The sequence below is a fragment of the Lactuca sativa genome, chromosome 3, assembly GCF_002870075.4.
Source record: "Lactuca sativa cultivar Salinas chromosome 3, Lsat_Salinas_v11, whole genome shotgun sequence".
NCBI lineage: Eukaryota > Viridiplantae > Streptophyta > Magnoliopsida > Asterales > Asteraceae > Lactuca > Lactuca sativa.
In genome coordinates this window covers 21506151-21530977 of record NC_056625.2, presented here as the reverse complement: position 1 = coordinate 21530977, position 24827 = coordinate 21506151, and the positions used below count along the sequence as shown (strand labels likewise).

Sequence of the window (24827 nt, the reverse complement as noted above, 5' to 3'; positions counted from 1 at the left end):
TTAGGCCTAGCAGGCTACTATAGAAGATTCATCCAAAACTTCTCGAAAATCGCAAAACCACTTACCTTGCTTACGCAAAAGAGTGTGCCATTCAAGTGGACAGACCAACAAGAGATTGCGTTTCGAACCTTGAAGCAAGCTCTTTGCAGCGCTCCTGTACTATCTCTACCTGAAGGAACGGAAGATTTTGTAGTTTACTGTGACGCGTCAAATCAAGGCCTAGGTTGCGTCCTCATGCAACGTGGAAGAGTGATAGCATATGCGTCCCGTCAACTAAAGGCGCATGAAGAAAATTACACAACCCATGACCTAGAACTGGGAGCTGTGGTCTTCGCTCTAAAAATTTGGAGGCACTACCTGTACGGTACAAAGTGCACCATCTTTACGGACCACAAGAGCCTCCAGCACATTTTGAATCAGAAGGAGCTGAACATGAGACAACGAAGATGGGTGGAATTGTTAAACGACTACGAATGCGAGATCAAGTACCATCCAGGCAAGGCCAACGTGGTAGCTGACGCATTAAGTCGAAAGGAATACACAAATCGACGTACGAAAACGCACTCGATAACCATTCAGTCTCATTTGACCACTCAAATTGCATCAGCCCAGGCAGAGGCTATGAAAACGGAAAACAGAGCTAGTGAGGCATTACGCGGAATGGAGAAGAACCTGGAAGTCAAAGAGAATGGGGTATACTACTTCATGAACCGTATTTGGGTTCCAAAAATCGGAGGATTCAGAGAGATCGTTATGAAGGAAGCCCACAAGACACGATACTCCATTCATCCTGGTTCGGACAAGATGTATTTAGACATTAAGCAGCACTATTGGTGGCCTAACATGAAGGCGGAAATCGCAATTTATGTTAGTAAGTGCCTTACGTGTGCCAAAGTAAAAGTGGAATACCAGAAACCTTCTGGACTGTTGCAGCAACCGGCAATCCCTGAGTGGAAATGGGAGGGGATTTCTATGGACTTCGTGACCAAGCTGCCCAAGACATCGGACGGATTGGACACCGTATGGGTAATAATCGACCGACTGACGAAATCTGCCCATTTCCTGCCCATCAAAGAGTCCTACAAGATGGAGAGGCTGACACGTTTGTACCTACGAGAGATTGTAAGACTTCATGGAGTGCCAAAATCTATCATCTCAGATAGGGACAGTAGATTCACGTCACGCTTTTGGCAGTCGCTCCACAAGGCCATGGGAACTCATCTTGACATGAGCACCGCGTATCACCCACAAACGGACGGTCAAAGCGAACGAACCATTCAGACGCTTGAAGACATGCTTCGTGCATGTGTGATAGACTTCGGAAAGTCTTGGGATACCCACCTACCGTTGATCGAGTTTTCATATAACAATAGTTATCATTCGAGCATTAAGGTGGCCCCTTTCGAAGCACTGTACGGGCGTAAATGTAGATCACCGTTATGTTGGGCTGAAGTAGGTGACACCCAGCTAGCAGGAACACATACGTCGGATAGGGCAATGACAGGACCGGAAATCATTCGCGAGACCACAGAAAAGATTGTCCAGATCAAAGCTCGATTACAAGCATCGCGTGACCGGCAAAAGAGCTACGCTGATAAACGGCGAAAGCCCTTAGAGTTCCAGGTCGGTGATCGAGTATTGTTGAAGGTCTCACCCTGGAAAGGAGTTATACGTTTCGGAAAACGAGGAAAGCTAAACCCCCGGTACATTGGACCTTTCGAAATCGTCGCCCGAATAGGTCCGGTAGCCTACAGACTACAACTATCCCCGGAGCTAAACGGTGTGCACCCCGTGTTTCACGTTTCTAACCTGAAAAAGTGCCTATCAGATGAAACCCTTGTCGTTCCTCTTGACGAAATCGAAATCAATGAGAATCTCCTGTTCGTCGAAGAACCAATCGAAATCATGGACAGGGAGGTGAAGCGTACTAAACAAAGTCGCATCCCGATCGTGAAGGTACGATGGAACGCAAAGCGTGGGCCAGAATTCACGTGGGAACGCGAAGATCAAATGAAGCAGAAGTACCCTCACCTATTCTAGTTTTCTCAAATCTAGCTTTCAAACAGAATTTCGGGACGAAATTCCCTCTAACGGGGGGATGATGTCACAACTGTAAATTTTAAGCTATGTAATCTACACATTCAAGTTAATGTGAATCAAAAACTTTAACCAAATACAAGATACAAGTACTACAAATAGTCATCAAACAATTGGAGACCCTAGAAGTTCTTATTAAGTCTAATTTAGGCTAGAACTTCCTTATTGGATCCAAATGGGCCAATAAGCTTCCAACTAGACTATCATGGACTTAGAACCCTAATTGGGCTCTAATTGGACCCACACTTATTTATTTTAACATTTTAGGTCATGTTGGGCCTAGAATTAAATAAATTAAAAGCCTTGATACATGAATAACCTAAGACTAGTTCAAGAAAAACATAAAAATCCTACCACACTCCTTAGACTTAAAACACACCCTAATTACCACTAATATTGGGCTTAAGGGCCAAAAGGCCCAAAAATCTTTTTTTTTCTTTCAAATTCTCGGCCCAAGGCCCACACTCAAGGAGAAATGGAAGAGTTGACTATTTGCTTGCCACCTCATTATTACCCAACATGTCTCCATGCATCTTAGTCCATATCTCCATGCAAATCACTTCAAAAGTCATTTCTTCTTCTCTCCTCTCTCACTCTCGGCCAAGCAACACTACACACACCAAAAATATCTCCACTTTCTCTCTAGAACACACAAGAACTCTCCTTCCCTCCCCTCTTCAAAGATCTCGAAATTTAGGGACTTTCCAAGAGGATTTTGCAAGCAAATCATCATCTAAGGTAAGATCATGCATAGATCTATGGTTTAAATTCTTTTGTTATCAAAATCTCTTCCTAATCCATGTAAAAACCGTGATCTTGCACTCTAGAAAACCCCCTAATCTCGAAAAGGTTCATCAAGGAGTGCAAGGGCCAAAAATCACTTCATTTCTTCCAAATTTTCTCCAAGAACCGAAACTACCCACTCAAGGTGAGATTCATACCCCTATTTTCTGTTTTTAAGAGTTTTTGTGGGGGGGGAATACAAGTGAAAGTGTAGATCTATATGTATTTGTATGCCTTGTATGCTTTCCATGCTTATATGTATGCTTATATGTGTTTTAATGTTGGATCTAGCCATTAAACCCCTCAAAACCGAGATATAACTCATGTTTTATGATATTAGCTTCAAATATGTTCCTACATAATAAGTGATACTAGATAAATAGCCAAGTGGTTAGCAACAATTTTCTTTAAGCTAAAAACACACATTTTGGGCCAAAAATGTGAAAAATACAAAATTAAGGGCCCAAAATGACATTTTGCAGATTCTGATGGTTGAAATGTGTCAAAACAGTTTCAATAAAGCTATTTCTGGAATTCTATTCAATTGGTGGATTAAAAACATAAATTTCAAGCCTATTGGGCTAAAAATGCAAATTTCGGCCCAATAAGGCCCATTAGGCGAATTTTTCTGTTTTGAAGGGCCAAAACTGTAACTTTCTGTAAAACAGTGGACTATAAGTGTTCCAAATCCTTTTCAAAGGTTTAAAATGCTTTTTAAATTTAAAAAGGACCAAAGTTGCAAAAATTTTCCATTTTGGGCCAAAATTGTCAAAATTGCGAAAAGATGGGCTAAAACCGAGAAAAAATGCATTTTCAGGGACTTAAACTGTTTTCTTTGAAAAATATGCTGGAAAATATTAATTTCAATAATTTTTGGTGTTAAAATGTCAAGAAAAATAGTTTAAGGACCAAACCGGGAAATACTTAAATAAAAGGGTTGAAAATGTAAATTTTACAAATAATGAGGGGCTGAAAACAGAAACATCTCAAGGCTGATTCATTATGTACAATTTGATCAAATAATGATACCTCGACTACCAACGAAATACAACTCATTACAATACCAAAAGTCGTTGCTAAACGAATTGGCTCGGTCTCGAGCCAATGGAAATCTACAACTACTAACTCTTTGATACATACAAATAACGATTGGTGATACACATACATACGAGTGTGCACAGACGTCTACGCACCATCTTCGGGCCCCAAAAGTGTAAAATCTTGTTTGTTGGGCCTAGCTAGCCCAATGACCTGATCTTAAGGCCCGAAGACATTTTTTTTACTACGAAGTGTTGAGTCTTACCGACTTGGCACAACGTAGGGTGACTTTCAATGGCTTGTATCATTGGACCCCAAGGGCCATGGTATTGCTAGAAAAGTCTACTCATTTTACGAGGCGGGTCGGGGACCCCTCGCACACATATTTCCCCAGCCGGTTAATAGAGTTACCGGGGTCTTCGTGACCTCTTTCTCTTCGGATGTGGGACCACTCATAGTCCGGGCGATTGGATAACGTGATTAGTACTGACGACGCCTTCGGGAATCGTTGGTATATCTATAAACCGGGCATTTGTGTAATGCGGGTTTGTAGTAAATAATCAATGCTCGAGAACCTTCCAACGTCGCTTGGGACCGATACTACTATTTTTGTAATGGTTTCAACGCAACTCAACGGATTTCAAAAGAACTAGGGGAACATCGGGTTTCCCTAGGGTTTTTATCACATACAGATTTTAAACGCATACATCTTAAATGAACAATTTTTGCAAGTATAGAAACAAACAAGCATACCTATGGATCTTCACAAACGTTTTTGAAAGCTTTTCTTTTCAGAAAATATCGGATTTTCTGGTGGTTTTTCAAACAATATAAACATTCGATTTCAAACACTACTTATGAACTCACCAACATTTCATATGTTGACGTTTTTCAAAAAACTTGTATTCTCAGGAAACCAGTGAATCAAGGGAAATCATGCTCAGTGACGGTTGCAGTTTATTTTTGAATGAACCAAACAGTATTAATTTTTGGAAATGTAATATCTCAAACAATGTATGACATGTAAACACTACTGGTTGTATTATGTTGATGAATGGTGACGAATGTTGTTTTGTTTCATATATATTCAATGTTATGGTATTCAATTGAGTCACGACAGCCCCCGGACGTTTCCGCCGTCTGGTTCGGGGGTGTGACAAGGTACTTCCGGTAGCGGATGATGGAGCTCGGGATGATCGCATGGCACACACCATAGATTAGTCAGCCTGGGAATGTTTTACTCTAATAATGAACATGTGTTTTGAAAAGTAATACTCTGTTTATGTTTGAAATGATGATTTTACTTTAAGTAATATTTTATTAAAAGAAATTTTTAGTCTTGAATTTTGGGACGTTACAGTATTTTACCCTCAGACTCACCCTATCCGACAATACAACATCAAACTTTGCCTAGCAGTGGTCTAACATCGTGAGGTATTTTACCCCAAGGCTCACCCTATTCGGCACTACAACATCAGACATACTTGGTAGTGGTCTATTACTGACACACTCTATTAGGCGGTCTACGAAGTTCCCTCAATTACTTCGTGAAAGGAAATGCTGACACATGAAGCTCGTCCGATCACTTCATAAAAGAAACGATGGCTCTAAAGCTCTAAAAACTATGGGGGAAATACTAATAAAGTACTCATGTATGCTCCCGTACCCCGACACTAAGCAAGCATACAATGCTTATAATCAACTTTCAATACTAACTTTGGTATGGCAAAACTATCTTAATTTAGTGTAATATTTTATATAGAGTATTAAGTATTAACATACATTTATCTTCTCGTTTATAATACTTCTATTATTATTATTATCGTGTAAATACATCTCAACACATATAGAACCATGCCTGGCTCGCATAACATATATCATCAAATATACTTATAACACATATTTCCAGAGAATAAGCATATAACTCACATATAAACTCTCAACATATGTTTAACAATTTTATTAATACTTGTATTAAAATCATGTTCATGAAATGGACCATGCACTCACTTGTTAAAGTGATGACTCGAAATTCGGGTTGCGCTTCGCTTCTAACAATCGTCTTTTCCTTTGACGAAACCTAGCATTATTATCGCTAAGTTTTAGTCTAATATTTATTTCGACTAATTATTAGTCTAGATTTATAATTAAATCAAAGTCTACTTTCATGATCTATCAAGTAAGGAACAACCAGGTAGGATTATATCAGAGGTAGGGCCGGTTTGGTATACAAAGTATACTGTTTGGAAATCACATTTTAAACACCTCACTAAATCACTACCTAGATATCATCCCCGTAAGCAGATCAATCAGTATAACGACTTAGAATAACTGATAAATCTTGTTTACAGGTTCATAATAACGATAATGAACATAAACATAAGTTATACTTAAAGTAGGGTATGCATAACTCATTTACAAGGGAGTTTAGCGAGCAACTGGGCTCTGCGTGAGTAGAACTTTTGAGCCGAAAGCTCTTCTTCTCGGGGCTTTCCGACGCTTCGGGACTCGCTTCTAACACCTAAGAAGTACTAGGGAAAAATGTAGAAGGTTTGGGGTGTTTGGGAGAGAAGGTTTGAGAAAGTTATGACAAAATGAGGTGATTTATGCCTCTATTTATAAGCTGGAACCTAGGCGCATGTCGGGAGTAATAACCATGTACGCTGGGTATACTGCAGTATGTTGGGCATACTATATGTTACACAGGGCATACGTGGCCACGTGTCAGCATCCGATGGCAAGGCGCAGGGAGGAAGCAATAGAACGTGTTAGCCTCGGAGCTTAACCCAAAAATTAATTATCTTCTAAATTCCGCGACTTTCACATACGAGCTCCGTTTTTGACGTTCTTTAAATCCACGCGTAGGTAGCGACGTTATCTACAACTTTCGGTTAGACTTTGTCGGCTAATTTTGACTTTATTTTTTAAAATTATATTTAACAGACTTAGAGAGTTAAAGTCCGTTAAAAATTCATAGGTTTATCATCCGATGTAACGACCCAAAAATCAAGGGTAAAAATTTCATTTTTAATATAGCTAAAACATTACTACCATTTATTTCAAACATTTCAAGTCATAGTTAAGTAAAACATTTATCAGAGTTCATCCCAAAATCTTTCATTGCGGAAATCATAGGTGTGTGCAATGCAATCAATCCGAGCTCTTCTTTCCCAAACCGATGATACCTGAAACCAAAAATGTAAACCGTAAGCACAAAGCTTAGTGAGTCCCCCAAAACATATCCCACACATAATCCACATAACACATATCACATATCGTATTAGCTATACAAGCTATCTCTACCACATATCGCATATCAATTAGCTATAAAGCTATCTCTACCGCATACCACATATCAATTAGCTATAAAATCTACCTCTACCACATAATACAGATCAATTAGCTATAAAAGCTACCTATACCACATATCACATATCAATAAGATATAAAGTTATCTCTACCATTAGCCACAAAGGCTATCTATACCCTTAGCCCCAAAGGCTATTTCTACCGTTAGCCCCAAAGGCTATCTCTACCGTTAGCCACAATGGCTATCTCAACCATTAGCTGTAAAAGTTATCTCTACCACGTATCACTGCATAAATATGCCGCGCACCTCTACACAAGTATACCAACTATCATACAATGGGTCAGCCTTAGTGCCTTAGACCCATTGATATGGTGAGAAGACTCACCTCACATTGCAGAAGCTTCCCGCATGAATTCCTTAGCTGCTGCCCCGCCAACTTCCTGAGCTGTCACTACCAAACAATATACCCAATTAGAAATTTGGTCCCATACCAAAATCCTTAATGCATGCATGGGGTAAAATGACCATTCTACCCTTGGCCCAGTATGATCCAAAACTAAGGCCCAAACCCAAAACAAAAACCCAACACTCTAATGTCCATAAAACCAACAATGGCCCAAAACATCTAACTTCTGATGGCCCACTAAAGCCCAAAGACCCAAAGTCCATTGCTTGGCCTAACCTGAGGCCCAAAACACACCAAACCCATAACTGATGAGTACACCGGGCGTACTCTTCTGTACGCTAAGCGTACTGGCTGAATGGAGTGTATGATGCGCGTACCTGTAGGTACGCCAAACGTACTCCTCTGTTAAGCCACCTTTCCATTAAGTGCTTAATACTCTACTTCAGAAGCTATAATTATAGATCCAAGTCCTCTTCAACGTCTTAAACCATAAAGTTGCTTACTTGATGGCTTTGCATGACCCAAATAAGCTCAAACTCCAAAAATGATAATCTACTTCCATGGAAATGGTCTTAACTCATGCATGAACCCATTAAGACCTCCAATTTTGCAACTTTCTGCCTTAGGGACTCATTTAACACTGAGAGTGGCAACTCTAAGCCTAAGAGTCAGATTTCAACTATAAAGTTCCATCCTTGGGACCAAAATGAACTAAGATCTAAGAGATGAATGATTAAGATCAAAGCTTTATACCTTCATCAAGCTGAGAATGAGTCCCAAATGCCAGATCCACAAGCTCCTCCTTGATTCCCATCTTTGCAACAAGTTCCAACTTCTTGAAATGCACCAAAAACCACCCAAAATGCACCCACAAAGCTCACAACACTCTTGGATGAAGCTACCACTCGAAATTATAGTTTAAGGCTCTGAGAATGAAAGAGAGACGCACCCCCTCGGACTTAAGGTGCTTTAAATAGTGAGCCAACCTTAAAAATTAGGGTTTTGTAGATCCTGGACGTACACTGGACGTACGTCTTTAGCATCCACGATTCCTTATCCAACACTACGCTGGGCATACTCACCTGGCTGCCACCTTGCATGCATGGGCTGAAATGCATACTTTTCAATTTAGGAACCAATTCTGCCAACAACTTTGAAGTACTATAACTTCTTCGTTCCAAGTCCGTTTCCGACGAACTTTATATCCACGAAAAGGTGGCATGAAGCCCTATGTTCCTAGCTATAACCCAAGCCTTAAAACTTTTTGGATAAAAACCAAGACTCATAAAAGACCGAATCGTCAGATTACGCTTATACCCTTGGCCTCCGAAGACACAATCGAAAACTTTCAAAATCGGGTGTTACATCAGACGTCCGTTTTTGTTTGTCTTTATACCTGATGGGTTTTAGGCATAAGAACAATCATATGTGCTCATACAAACCCTAATGCTTGGATCTAGGTTTCTCTATTGTACATGCTTTGAATCCAAGACTGACAATCTTAGATCTAACATATTATAAACTGAATTAGGGTTTATAGAATTACCTTTGATTGTTATATAGCAATAACAATCAATTCCTTGCTTGGATTGGCCTTAAAAAGCTTAGTGCCTCAAGTGCTGCACCTCTAATGGAGTCACAAACACCTTATGCAACTTGGATGAAGAGGAGAAGAGAGGGGAGGCACCAAAAACGGCTGGAAACCCTAATGGAAGTGTTGTCCCGTTTTTGGGGCTTAAGGGTCCTTTATATACATGTAGGCTATTAGGGTTTACAACTAGGAAACCCTAATCTGACTGCTTAGGCCCTAAGCAGCCCATGGACTCCTTAAACATATCCCTTGGACGATTTCTAATGGGCTTCCCATAGAATTCGTCCAACCTATATATTATTAGGTGATCCATAGCCCAATTATAATTATCTTATAATTACAACTTCAGTCCCCTAAGTTTAATTAATCTCTTTTAGCCACAAAATTAATTATCAATTAATTCTTGACTAATATTAATTAAACAATATGATTTCTCCTTTAATATATTATTCTCATAATATATTAATAAATCATATTTAAACCTTTCTCTCCTTAATTCATCCTACATATTGCTATGGTGAAGGCAACCCAAAAGGACCATACTCATAATCGGGTCAAGTACATACCAAAATAGTTATGGACTTAGACACTAATCCAACAATACCGTTGATCTCCTATTAACGAGATCTTCAATTCTCGTTTAGGTTGTGTCGGCTAAAAATCGATCGATCTAAAATTTGATTTACGGGCTGTGCACTGCTATGTTAAATCTTAGAAAAATTACAACTTCCTCATATGAAGACAAATTTGGATGTTCTCTATATGCACGCTCTCGGTTTAACGTATACTACGAGTTTCATTTAGATCTCTAAGGCTAAAAAGTAGTTTATCAAAAACTCATTTTTTACGGGTTATAAAATTAATTAAATTTTCTTAATAAAAATTTATAATTATTAGTCAATTATTTTAAATAAATCATTTTAATTAAATTATTAATTAAGAGATATATCAAAAATTTAAAGTTATCATAATGTATAAAATGTTATAATACGATTTTAGTTATCATCATACAACGAATGAGAAGACAAACGGTCAACAAGTTGCGCCGCTAAACCCTTCATTTTATTTATCATCATTTTAAATTTAACATATAATTAGAAATGTAAATTTGAATTTTGAAATGAATTGCCTAATATATCTACATGACACATGACATAATATTAATGATGAACTGTATTAGAGTGAAACTTGACGAAAATAGATTAAAACTATTGATGTATTAGAATAGGGATTATCTCAGTCTGACAGAAGATTTTATCGTACTATAAAATTAAAATCTCGATTAAAAAATGACAAAAATACAATTATATTTAGATAGAAAATATCATGTCAATCATAAAGAATATATATGATTGAGGTAAGATAGAACCCTGCGTTATACAAAGAAAATATATTAACATTAGAGTAACATCTGATAAATGGAGAAAATATCTAAAATATCTAAAATATCTAAAAGTTATAAAAAGATAATATGATCACTTAGACAAATGATAATGAATTTATCTTAGTACAATCTTACTGTATTTTTTTTTTGTCTAAGTTAAAGTTTTATCTTAATGCAATATTACTATATTCTCTTTGTCTACAAGTGATATTGTTTTACTATCGTGTACTACATTTTTTTGATATTAGATATTATCTTACTGTAATGTCTCTATATTTTATTTGTCTGATAAAAAATGTTATCTTACTGCAATTTTATATATTGTTGTATTGAAGGTGGATGACTGCTGCACCTGATCTTACATCGATTAGGAATGAGAACTAAACATTCATTATAAAAGAGTATATATTTTCCTTGTCACAACGTGTTTTAAAGCCGGTCACAACATATTTTAAAACCGTGAATACAACAGATCTAACAAAAACTTTGCAATTAAACATGTCCAGACAAGAACAATTCCAGAATTGGTGACCCGTGGTTACAATGTAAAATTTTCTATGATTTTTCACAGATTAAAGTATAATTTAATTTTTTGTATTTTTTTATTCAAAAAAATCATGATTCTATGATTTGTCCATTTGCCATCTCACTCATTGTACGATGACAATTGAACTTGTTGTTTTTTTGTATAATGTGGTTATATAAATAATTACCGATATTTGATATCTTTTTTATTAAAAAAAAACAATAGTTTAATACTGAACTTTCCCTTTTTGTATATCAAAATTTTGATGTTTTTTAAAACAATTTTCTAGGTGTTTTTGGAGCTACCTGACAATTGTCAAAGTATGGCCAGGTATGCTCGCCACTTCAAGCTCCTAAACCAAACCTTTCCTTCGTTCTAACTCTAACCATTGTTGTTTTGGATTTAACCCAAAATGTTGTAATATGAAGTCAAGCCGGAACATTTGAGTTTGACTAAATTTGCATGACCAAGTCCATGAAAGTTTTATGGAATTTTTACCATAGGAGTAACTTCTTCCATGGAGGTCAAAACACAAGGCATCTTGACACTTGTAACAACCGGATGGAAAATGGGAGCGATGATAAGGTCTAAGGAATTTGTCTCTAAACCTTTCCTTCTTCTATCTTTGGGAAGGGATCCGTGTTCATTGGATCTTGTTCTCTCTGCTGCTTATGTGTGGACCAGATTTACCTCAAATCCAATCCAAGACTCCAAACAAATTAACTTCAGACATCATCATTGTAGCTAAATTCCTTATTTCTGAAATATAATCTGAGTACTGATGAGTTTAAGTCCAACAACTGCAACACGAAGCAAACTTAGGAATCTAAATCGTCTATCAGCGCATATGGTCTTTGGTGACATCCAGTTATATATGAACAGAATTCATGACTACACTTTCAGGTATCATCTCTACATTTCTAGAACTCTTTCATCCACTCAGTTTTCCTGGCCTCACAATATGATCAGAAAAGATGGTGACGACGATGTTTTGCAGGGAAGTTATTGATCGGAAAATGTTGCTGTAGATAGATACCGAATCAATACGGTAACATCATTAATTGTTCTATCTTTTTCACTTATTATATAGTCAATAATACCAAATTCTTGTCTGTGTTCTTTTAGGTTAGAATGGCCAAGGAACATGGCGGATCACCAAAATATAACCAGTTAGAAGCAAGGAAGAATAATCTGACGTGGATCTTAGCTTTGAGTGCACTCTGTATTTTCTTCTACGTATTGGGAGCTTGGCAGAGCAGTATCTCCCCTACAACCCACACCGAATTCCTCAACAGAGTTGGATGTGAAAACGCATCGAAAGAAGCCCCTGATTCATCATCATCATCATCATCACCATCATCATCATCTGCGTTCTTGGATTTCGAAAGCCATCATCAGTTAGTGATGGAAGATACGCAAGAGATACAGAAGTTCCCAGCATGCAGTATGTCCTTCAGTGAATATACTCCATGTCAAGACAGAGATAGAGGAAGGAAGTTCGATCGAGATATGTTGAAATACAGAGAGAGACATTGTCCCAGTAAAGATGAACTCCTCCATTGCCTAATACCTGCACCACCAAAGTATAAGCTCCCCTTCAAATGGCCGCAGAGTCGAGATTATGCCTGGTTCAACAACATTCCTCACAAAGAGCTTAGCATTGAGAAAGACCTGCAAAACTGGATTAAAGTTGAAGGTGACAGGTTTAAATTTCCAGGAGGTGGTACTATGTTCCCTCGTGGAGCTGATGCTTACATTGATGATATCAGTGAACTCATCCCTCTCACTAATGGAACCATCCGGACTGCAATTGATACTGGGTGTGGAGTAAGTTTTTTGCTTTTAGCTTCCATTCTTCTGATTCTCAACTTCTTACTTACATCAAATTAATTAGCAGCTTGAATTTAGCGACAGAATCCAAATAAAATCCGTCAATAATGTGTTGCTCGTTATGTCAAGGTTGCAAGCTGGGGCGCATATCTGCTCAAGAGGGACATAATAGCGATGTCTTTTGCACCAAGGGATACACACGAAGCTCAAGTATGGTTTGCATTAGAACGTGGAGTTCCTGCTGTTCTTGGCATAATGGGATCACAGAGACTTCCTTACCCCGCTAGAGCATTCGACATGGCTCATTGTTCTCGCTGCCTAATTCCATGGAGTAAATACGGTATATATAATTTATATACGTACACAGCTAGAGTATCCCACTAATTAAAGAATTAATTCAGTTATATATATATATATATATATATATATAAAGAAGTCATCATTTTACTTTGCCAATATTGATGTATAGATGGACTATATTTGATCGAAGTGGATAGAATTTTAAGGCCCGGCGGTTACTGGATCCTTTCCGGACCTCCTATCCGGTGGAAGCAATACTGGCGTGGTTGGGAAAGAAGTAAAGAAGATTTGAAAGACGAACAAGATGGTATTGAGGATGTTGCCAAACGACTTTGTTGGAAAAAAGTCATAGAAAAAGATGATCTTGCTGTGTGGCAAAAGCCGATCAACCATATTGATTGTATCAAAAGCCGAAAGTCACATCACAAGCCACATATGTGCAAATCAGGCAATCCCGATGAAGCTTGGTACGTAGCTATTTTCCCTTTTCAACTTTCATGCATAACAATCTTTTTTTTAACGTATTTAAAACCTTATTAAGGTACAAACAACTCCAAGGTTGCATTACACCCATGCCGGAGGTAACCAGCTGGGATGAAGTTTCCGGTGGGGCCCTCGAGAAATGGCCGGAAAGGGCATCGGTTGTTCCTCCTAGAATCAGCAACAACTGGGTAACAGGTATTACAGCGGAGAAATTTCAAGAGGATAATAAGCTTTGGGAAGAGCGGGTTTCACACTATAAAAGCATAGTTGGTGCTTTATCTCAAGGGCGATATCGTAATATAATGGACATGAATGCATACATCGGGGGATTTGCAGCAGCTATGATGAAATATCCCGTTTGGGTAATGAACGTGGTTCCGGTGAACTCGCAGCCTGACACATTAGGGGTTGTTTATGAACGAGGATTCATCGGGGTGTATCATGACTGGTGTGAGGCGTTTTCAACTTACCCACGAACATACGATTTCATCCATGCAGGTGGAGTGTTCAGCATATATCAAGATAGGTATAATGAAAAACGATCTTTTTGCATGTTTTTTTTTGGTTATTGTTAATGATGGTTATGTGATCATGGCCGTTAATGATTAGGTGTGACATAACGGATATTCTACTGGAAATGGATAGAATCTTGCGGCCTGAAGGGACTGTTGTGTTCAGAGATGAGGCTGATGTGATTGAGAAGATTGAAAAGATAGCACAACGTATGAGATGGAATACGAAGAACGTTGACCAGGAAAGTGGACAATTTGCGATGGAAAAGATTCTTGTTGCTTTTAAGAGCTACTGGACTGGTGAAGATAAAGACGAGCAACATGCATGATGCTAAATCTGAATAGAAAGGGTATGTAACTTGTCTCTAATGTGTATTCTTTGTAGGTAGGAAGTGTAATTTAAATTGTTTTGAATTTGTTTTTTCCAACTGTCTAGTTTGTTTTGGTGCTTAGAACATCTAATTGGTAGGAAAAATGGTGGGAACATGAGAATTTTCCAATATGGGCCAGGGTAAAAATAGTTAATGCGCATATAAATTTGGCTGAATTTGCAAGTGTGATATGGTTTATGGTTAAAATATGAAATATGATAGAAAATATGAAAATTTAAAACAAATGGAGCGATCGAGATTCAATTTGTTTTCTTAGTTGTACTCCCATTCCTTATTTACCTATTTTTATACGATTATGTTAGGCCTAGCTAGATTGATGTATTGGGTTTGATGCCCATATGAGTTTTTCTGCATTCTTTAAGAGCTTCAAGCTAGTTTTAGAAAAATGGGTGGTCGTAAGAGTGTGCCAAAGCGCATTGTCTCCTTAAGTACAATTTATGATTGGTAATTATATATGCATGTGTCATTCACTCATTTGATGGATTGATGCCATTCCGTCCATGGCAAATGAAAGTGATCGAATGGTAAATTTGTGGTTATGGTTGTTGGATGGATGATGTTGTTAGGTAAGTGACAAGACACCGAAACATGATCACCATATATGTATCCTAACATATATTCAACCATTTAGCCTATTGTTGAATACGGAGGACTATCATAGTAAGATAAAATAGTTTTTCTTTTTGTGATGTTGACTTGTTGAATTCACTATCAAAATATATAAGAAAGAAGATTAAATGTAACATCCATCGCTAGGAATTTAAAAACCTTTTTAAAGATAATACAATTTTAAAAATCCAAATTTAATTCACAGTTAAGTTCATGGAAATCTAAAAATATCCCAAAACATAAAAATTTTAAAGTTGTAGAAATGAGGTTTTTAACAATTAAAGTATCAACAACATTTATTTAAGCTCACCACACAAGTTATGGTCTTCTCAAAATCCACGCTAAGTCTTGTACATCACGACGCTATCATTAACCTGAGAACATGTCAAAATAGGTTAGACATTTGATTTGCCTAGTGAAAATACCTGATGTGGATTCATTTTGAGTAAGAAGATAGCAATTTCACTTACTTAAATCGACTTTGGAAAAAAAATTTGTTTTAAATTCATTTTCAAATATGTAGATGTATTATTACCAAATTCTTATGAAACACCATTTCAACATATTATGCCTAAAAAGGATCCAAAGTCTAATAAAACCCTTTCTTTTAAAATAAAAACACTGCCAAACGTTTTAGGGGCTTCATAACCCGAATATTATCGAAACAAATTCCAATGTATATGGTTTTAATATTTCCAAAAACAAGTTATACCAAACCTTTTAAATAAGTTGGGATATAATAACTCAAATCAAGTTTAGCAAACCAAATCAAATAAGTTGGAATTTAATGACTCAGATCAACTCATAGGTCTACGACCCTAGCTAATCAACAAATCTCAAACTAACATTTGTTAATTAATCAAAATCATGAATCAAATAGGCATAAAATGGGATAAACAAACAAAAGCTTCAGTGGTATGCAATATGCAACTATCCCTAAACTCAAGTTTATCTTAGGAGTCCAATCTCACAAGTTTGATGGTTAGGACTTGAGTATGAATGAGTGTATTCCAACCATACATCATATAGTCGTGAATAAGCGTATTCCAAATGCAATTAATGGGGACAATGTAAAAAGTAGTGTATTCCAAACAAAGCTTGGCATCCCCTAACTTCTAGAATTTAAAAAAAAAAAAAAAAAAAAAAAAAAAAAAAAAAAAAAAAAACTTTTATTTATACTTTCAAACACATGTTATCTTTGTTTGCGGAAAATCCTAGTTTATGAAAACATTTTGAGTACAAATAATATTTCAAAATAACAAAACCTTATGGATATCAAAATCAATATACAACATGAGTTACAACGTAAAGACCTATCGACCCTGAATACTATTGGAAGTTTTTTTTAATCACTTGACATCCTAATCATTTATAGCATCCTTAGCACTACTACCTGTGATGCATATAAATTTGAGTGAGTCAGATTTGAGAACATGGTGAGACACATAGGGTTTTCAATCCTACAATCTATGGATGTAACGTCGGAATATCCTTATTTAGGTTCCTTTATATATATATATATATATATATATATATATATATATATATATATATATATATATATATATATATATATATATATATATATATATATATAAAAGATTTTCTAATATGTTCCTTAAAGGCCCATATAAAAAGTATTAATTATAAAAAGTAACTATATAATATTACATATAATTAATGTTTATCATATTTAATTATGGTAGTATTTTGTTATAATTAATACTTCAATTAACATTTTTTACATGTGTCGTAAGGGCATATATTAGAAAATCTTTCTCTCTCTCTCTCTCTCTCTCTCTCTCTCTATATATATATATATATATATATATATATATATATATATATATATATATATATATATATATATATATATATATACACCGAGTTAGGGTCGATGCATAGAAAAACAAAGTGTAATTGAGTTAGTTTTCTCAATAAATAAGAGAGTTATTCTGATCATCTTTTCTTCCAAGTTATTGTTTCCGATTCTTGAGATTGTACGTGGTATAAGTATAGGTTTCGGTTCAAAGTGGTTCTATGGTGTTTTGTTTTTATGGTTCCTTCAAAATTATTGCATAAGAATAGGAAAAAATATTGTAATTAGCACTATACATAGACATGGTTTTCCCTTGCAGGCCTATATAGGGGTGCATAGACATGTCCAACTGATGTGGCACTAACAATAAATCAGTAATATGTTGTGCCGGAATACATGTGATTTTGAAATTTCCTGCATATTGTATATTATGTAATGCTGATTAATGACTTGCATACAGTCTTCTGTTTATAAGGCTAATGACTTGTGCTTACTGATTTCATAGAGTACAAGCATATGGTGGAGGTTGTTGAATCAATATTCTTAAAACCAATTATTTCACATGAGTGGTGCAGCCTCCTTGATACCAAATTTGATTCTGAAGCTATGTATTGTAGCGAGCTCACTATTTTATATTTGATTGATCAAGTTTACAAACCTTTTATTATATTTCTTAGTATTATTTTTTTTGTTTATAATCAATGATTAAAGAAGCACTTGAGCGTATTATACACAAAGAGAGGGTGACGTGCAATAATGTAGCAATTCTTTATTCTACCACCACCACATGTCTATTATATGCTATTGTAATGATGATGCACATCTTCTTCTTCTTTTTTGTGTAAAAAGAAGTCAAATTAATCGACTGAATAAGCCTACAATATTACAATTTCTTTGATCTCATTCGAGCTATCTATATCCGAATGAAAAGGAATGGCTCTATAATGCATGTTGTGGGTAATGTCATTGGAAGATGGTTGACAAGACCAGTAAAAAGAAGGCGAAAAGGATAAATCATTCTAAGCCATAATCGAAAGCCATGATGGTTTATTGGGTCCGGTGGGGCGTATTGCAGGATTGTAAGAATAGTGGTTCAACGGTCGAGTACTTGCGAGGGGAGGACGTATGTGGTGGCGAAGTCAAAACTTACCGACAGGGTGTTGTTGTGGGACGGTGGTGGGGACGTTTATTTAGATTGGAGGAAATATGACCATTAATTTAAAGAGAGTGATAATGAGATGTGGGAAGAAAGTGTTGAAGGAAATCATTAATCGTAATTAAAGGGCTTACTTAAATGCAAAAGGATTCCGGATTGTTCTATGTAAAGACATGGTTCAGTTATTTACACGATTTACACAAGTTTGGAGTTTTCTACGCGAGGATGGTATTCTAAAAAAATATTTACCAAAGTCTCATTGTTTTAAAATTATTTACAAAATTATTGCAAGAGGTGATTTTATGAGGCCCCTGTTTTATAAGAAAATAAAAACCAAATAAACCCGACCCGACGTCTTTTTTAAAAAAAAAAGAAGCTTTAACTCATGAGAGATGGGTTTTGTCGGCGGCACTACATAGGATGATGCGAAGGGTCATCATTGTGTGTTTGGGCGGGGTATGGTAGTTCGCCGGTGTTGCAGAACACTCTTCGGAATGACAATTGTTTATAGTTGCTTACAGTTTTGATGCACGAATTGATGGTTTCCGACCACCGTCATGTTTCCAGTCACCACCATTTTTCCGACAATAAAACTCTTATAAAGAAATTACGGTTGAATAACTAAAAAATAGTAAACAAAAACACTACCGATAGCATCAATAGAATGTCTAGAAAGACAATATGATTGACATTACCAAGGAACATATATGTCTCTTAGGAACATATATGTCTCTTAATTTGCAAGTCTATTATTCTCATACAAGTAGCTTTGGAAGTTTTACAAAGAACATGCCTTAAATGAACATTACAAAACTATGGGTTAGCTTAAAGTTATATTCCCTCTGTCCCAAAATTATAGTCCATTTTTCCTTTTTGGTTTGTCCCAAAATAATAGTCCACTTCTAAAAATAATTAATATTTTTACCAAAATACCCCCTAATTATTACTTAAACAACTAAGCATTTAATGGAACATTAAATGCAAAGTAAGGACAAAAATGTCATTTTATTGTATAAAGTTAATAGTAATTAATGCTTCCTTACTCTGTGTGTTTTTTGTTTGTGGACAATAATATTGAGACAGAGGGAGTATTTTTCTAAGCTAGCTCTTAGGGCCCATAATTTTAAAGGGCCCATATTCTCCAAACTCAACATAATATTAATATATCTCAGATCTCATTAGTCCATTGTTGATTGTACGATTGGTCACACTACAGTGAGCGATCTTGACTTTTGAAGACGAAACACATGTGGTATATCAGCGTGATCTTGAAAACTCAAACGCCACATTTATCTTCTATTATTCTATCTCAATTCTCAGTTGTTCAAATCATCAACGCCAAACGATATGTGTTTCGTTTCTTTTCTAGTTTTCCATTATCTATTAGGGTTGGTCGATCATGATTAATTATTTTCAATCATCCATTGATTACAGAATATGGATTTTCAATTGTCAAGTCTTGAATACTTCTGTATAGATTATGCCTTTGGAATTTTTGAATTTGGGTTGGAACGAACTCAAGGAAGTAGTCAGAGAGTCAAGGTTGTGAAGCAGCATATATTTCCATTAATCCATTAATTCCAATATTCTGTTTGTTCATTTGTACTTGTCTCGGTGATTCACAAATTAACTTGGCCAATTATAAACTTTTTAGTTTATTATTATAACGTCTCATTTGCACAACCAAAAAATTTCATTTTATTTTAGTAGAGCTTCTCATTTATAGATTCATTTTAAATAATAAAAAAAAAAATTAATTCCGCCATTTATAAACTTTTTAGTTTTTTATTGTAATGTCCCATTTTCACAACAAAAAATTTTCATTTTATTTAAGTAGAGCTTCCCATTTATAAATCTGTTTTAAAGAAAACCGTTTAATCTAAATACATTTATTGAAATCCGAGTAATATTAAAGTGCAAAATCTTTATTGTTGCTGATGAATGCGTATAGTCACGCATTTGCCTCCTAGAACGACCGATGATACCTGAAACAATAAACAACTAAGTAAGCACAAAGCTTAGTGAGTTTTCCCCAAAATACCTCATATGATAAACATACAAGCATGCATCAGGTCCACTCAACCTTCAGGCTGCAATACCCAAGGTTTGTTGGCCTACCGCTTCAACCCAACCGCTATTCCCGAGCCTCCGTGCCTACGGCTTACAGTCGACCCGCACCGAGTATCCTGGCCTATAGCACAAAGCAGGACCGCCTCAACCCACTACTACCATATGTTGACATATAAACAACTAGGATCAAGTAGGCACATAATACAGGAAAACAACAATGATACAACTCACTACTGCCTACTAGTCCTCTCATAACACACAGTCCCGCTACCAGCTAACCTCCATGAAATGTGTAACCACAAGTAACTAGAGGTGAGATAGCCACTCGAACAGATGATCCTACTCTAAAGCCATAACCAAATAAGGAACAGGCAAGAAAGTCTAGATCAAAAGTTCTTAGGCTATCCTACATTACCACATACAGTCTATAGGCACTCAAGTAGATGATAACCAGTAAGTATAGGGAAACATACAGATCTCCAGATCACTACCACATAGCAACATCTTATATACGAGGATACATATCTAACAGATCACTACATCAAAGTAACATCCTATATACCAGGATATAGATCTAATAGATCACTACAACATAGCAACATACTAAATACCAACAATCCAATGAATGCATAACCGTATATACTCAGAGGTTAGATAGACACCCAGACTAGTGATCATACTCTAGAGCCACAACCAAACAAGGAACAGACAAGAAAACCTAGATCAAGAGTCATCAGTCTATTCTACATGACTATATATACAGTCCCTATGCATCCTTCTACTAAAAATAACAAAAACTAGTGGGCCAACATTAGTGCCTTCAACCCACTATACCATGAGGCGAAACTCACCTGAATCGAAGAACCTTGAAACACTTCGATATGCTCCCTTCTGCACTGCTTGCTCACGCGAATCCACTAACACTAAAATCAGACAAAATCTTAATCAATAGCCCAAAATCCTCAAGTTTGACCTAAGTTCAAACTTGGTCAAAAAGTCAAGGGTCAACGGAAGTTAACAAAAGTCAAAGTCCAAGGTAACTGCGTACGCCCAATGTACGCGACCTGATCTTATTTCTCCATTAAGTACTTTATCACTTAAGACCTTTTTTCTAGAGCTCAGATCTAGACTTAAAACAGCAACTTAAGCATAAAGTTTCCACCTTTATGACTCTCTATGGCTAGAAAAGGTCCAAAAGCCAAAACCCTAACTTATTAATCCATTAAGACATCATAACTCTTGCATGGAAGGGATAGAAGGACCAAGATCACATTTTTATGGTTCCTAATAGCTTCATAATGGATAAAGTTTCCAACTTTATCCATTAGAATGGTCCCAACAAACAAGATCTAGTCTATAAGTCTCAAAGGGACCAAAAGTGCATCTTTTTCAACTTAATTCATTAAGTATAAGTCTCCAATCTTCAAATTTGAATCAATATGATGTTTATCCATAAAAAGGTCATAAACTTTCAAGATCTAAATTTTATGCACTTAAAGTGACCAAAAGCTCATAACACCCAAAACTAGTTAGATCCAACAATCTCATCATCAAGATTCAAACTTTATACTTCCAGAAAAAAGATCAAGGTGAACATGGTCTGGATCTACAAGCTCTAATGCAACCAACACTTCTTCAATGAGCTCTTTTTTCTACAGTATGCACCAGGAACACTCTAAAGCACTTAAAACACCTTTTTTTTGCTCACAAGGCTCAAACTAGGGTTAGGGTTTCAAAGGAGGATGTTTAAGGGGTGGAGTCTGAGAATGGAATGGGTTTGGGGAACTTAAGGAGCTTAAATAAGGGCTTAAACCATGAAAATAGGGTTTGGGCACTGATCGCGTACACCCAGTGTACTCAATTTACGCCCAGCGTACTAGACTAAGCCTAAAACCTTCCTAACTTCAAACAGTCATAACTTCTCTGTTTCAACTCTGATTTCGACGATCTTTATATCCACGGAAAGGTATTAAAGAGATCTACAATATTATCTAAATATCTTGGACTACAAATTTCTTGAACAAAAATTGATATTTCATGAAAGAACCCGACCTATGACCTTTCCCATTCTACCTTTCGGCCCAAAACACAATTCAAAGGTTTAGATCTTATAACCATCATTGCCTCCTTCCAAAAGGTATAAACATTACCTCCTTACGACCCAAAGCCTTTTCACAATCGACTTCTGGCCCACGACCCTAAAATACGAAATGACAGAAAACGGGATGTTACAGTTAGTGTCAGTCCCAAGCTTGGATAAAGGGGGAGGGTTTATAACGTTAAATATAGTAAAGGCCAAAGGGCCCCATATTTTTTGTTCGCTTAGAGCCTCTCAAACTGGTTGAGCTACCCCTGACTATCATTTAATAAAGCCTACTGAATCGGAATGATTACATCTCCATACATATATCTAAGACTATTCAAGCACGAAAACGATATGACATAAAATAGGGTTGGAGTCTAGAGAGAGGAAGATGCATCTTCTCTATGGAATAGAAAGTAATGTCTCTTTCTTCCTTCACGACAGATCTAATTTCTTTTGTAAAGTGGTGATGTAAACTCTTTCTGCCAAATTCGATCCACCTAATTAGAGTCGGAAACAGAACTTTCATGCCATCAAACGCGTTAAACCTGTGAGAAACACCAAATTATGGAAAGCTTCCTCCTGTTTCATCCCAAATTTTTCAGCTTCATTGAGTAACAATGACGTAGAAGCAAAAAGGGCATTTTAATGCTTCTTGTGTCCAGATTTTGTAACACCCCATTTTCTCCTTACAGTATAAACAACCAGTTACACAATTAAACCTTTTTATAGAGGAATATTTAGGATAAATAGTCTTGATGATAGTTGTAGTAATCACAAAACCAAGAGTGTGCGTATAAAGAACGCCCAAATATGACTTCATAAGAGTAAGTTATGAATTTTAGAAGTTGCAGCATAGTAGCGTGCGACACAGAAAACAAAATTAAGATCAGTTGATTGTTAGAAAAAAAACAATCTAAACAAGATTTGAAGATCTCATTGATATAAAAACAGTCGAGAACGGATATCACATGTTACCCTCTAACAGAAGCCACATCACCAAACTCGACAAGATACATGGCACACATTTGTGGTGCACGGCTTGCACCCCTAATATAAATAGATTTTTGCGGTCTCTTTCATTTCTCACACCACCCTCACTCCATATTCTCTCATCTCTTTCTTTCTTTCTTTCTTTCTCTCTCTCTCTCTCTCTCTCTCTCTCTCTCTCTCTCTCTCTTTCTCAGGTCCGACCTTTGGGGTATTTTCAGGTGTCTGGGGATGTCCACATTAGTGAAGCTTGGAGGTTGTGGGTCGGGCAAATAGAAGTTCTCGGTATCGAAGCCCTGCCTACAATCTGTTTTTGCTAGGATCCTTGTAAGCAATGTTTAAAAAACTGGTTTGTTAGTTGAACCGGTATGCTGACCAATTCCCGGTTCGACCGTCTCATCAACAGGTTTCTATAATTTTCATCTTTTTTCTTATTTTTCTACACACACACACACGCATATATATATATATATATATATATATATATATATATATATATATATATATATAAATCATGAATTTGACGTTTACTAGTTCAAACATTAAAATATACATAAAAATAAGTTGTAGACCAATCTAAATACATTAAAATAACACATAACCATAAGTTTTAGTGTTTTATATCAATTCATATACATCAAAAAGAAAATAAAATATAATACTGAAATAAAATATAGTTTTAGATGAATACAAACACATAAAAAACATTATAACATTTACCATATGTTTTTATTTAGAGAAAACTAAATATATTTGAAAAAAAATCAAAGTTTATTATGCAAATAGTTCTTTTCCATGTGTTTTTATTCGGTTTAACCGGTTCAACCGTGTTTTTCTAAAAACCGGTCGGCGCAATCCGGTTCAGAAATCAACATAAAATAGGTGATTGTTTAACCGCTCTCTGCCCCGGTTCCTGGTCCAACCGGCCGGTTCAAACCGGTTTTTAAAACATTGCTTGTAAGTTAAGCTATGCTTCTAGAGTAACTTATATTTGTTGGATTATGGTGTCTAAGATCATAACTAAATTGGTATATATATATATATATATATATATATATATATATATATATATATATATATATATATATATATATATATATATATATATATATATGGAAGCAAAGTCATTTTTGGGTTGCCCTCAGAACTAGTAATTGTGTAGAATGACTTTTGGAGGGAGAGGTTGATTTATTGATTTATTATATGATTTGTTAATATATTATGTGATTAATATATTAACTATAAATAGTATTGTTTAATTAATAATTAATCAAAAATTAATTGGAATTAATTAGAAGTGCAAGGACTTAAGATGTAATTGCTTAAAAGTTGAACAAGAGAATGATTTTGGATCCTTCCTAGGGTGGCCGAATTTTTGGCTTGCCTTTAGGGTTTCAAGAATGCTTCATGTGGATAATAAGAAAACTAGATAAATACCAGATTTGAAA

At 36.1% G+C, this 24827-nt stretch overlaps 1 protein-coding gene across 1 annotated transcript; it reads left to right on the top strand.

Moving 5' to 3' along the window:
• Window positions 1-11696: 11696 nt before the first annotated feature.
• Window positions 11697-14807, top strand: LOC111907390 (probable methyltransferase PMT17). The gene is made up of 7 exons (XM_023903166.3): window positions 11697-12038; window positions 12133-12183; window positions 12261-12962; window positions 13095-13305; window positions 13435-13732; window positions 13807-14274; window positions 14358-14807. Exons 3-7 carry the CDS (start codon window positions 12267-12269, stop codon window positions 14587-14589), a joined length of 1905 nt encoding a protein of 634 aa, XP_023758934.1. The 5' UTR covers window positions 11697-12038; window positions 12133-12183; window positions 12261-12266; the 3' UTR covers window positions 14590-14807.
• Window positions 14808-24827: the final 10020 nt, after the last annotated feature.

Excerpts from the sequence above, each read along its gene's own strand:
- LOC111907390 (XM_023903166.3), top strand. The coding sequence starts at position 12,267 with ATGGCCAAGGAACATGGCGGATCACCAAAATATAACCAGTTAGAAGCA. Across the intron at positions 13,306-13,434 it reads AATTCCATGGAGTAAATACG|ATGGACTATATTTGATCGAA; the intron begins GTATATATAATT and ends ATTGATGTATAG. Across the intron at positions 13,733-13,806 it reads GGCAATCCCGATGAAGCTTG|GTACAAACAACTCCAAGGTT; the intron begins GTACGTAGCTAT and ends AACCTTATTAAG.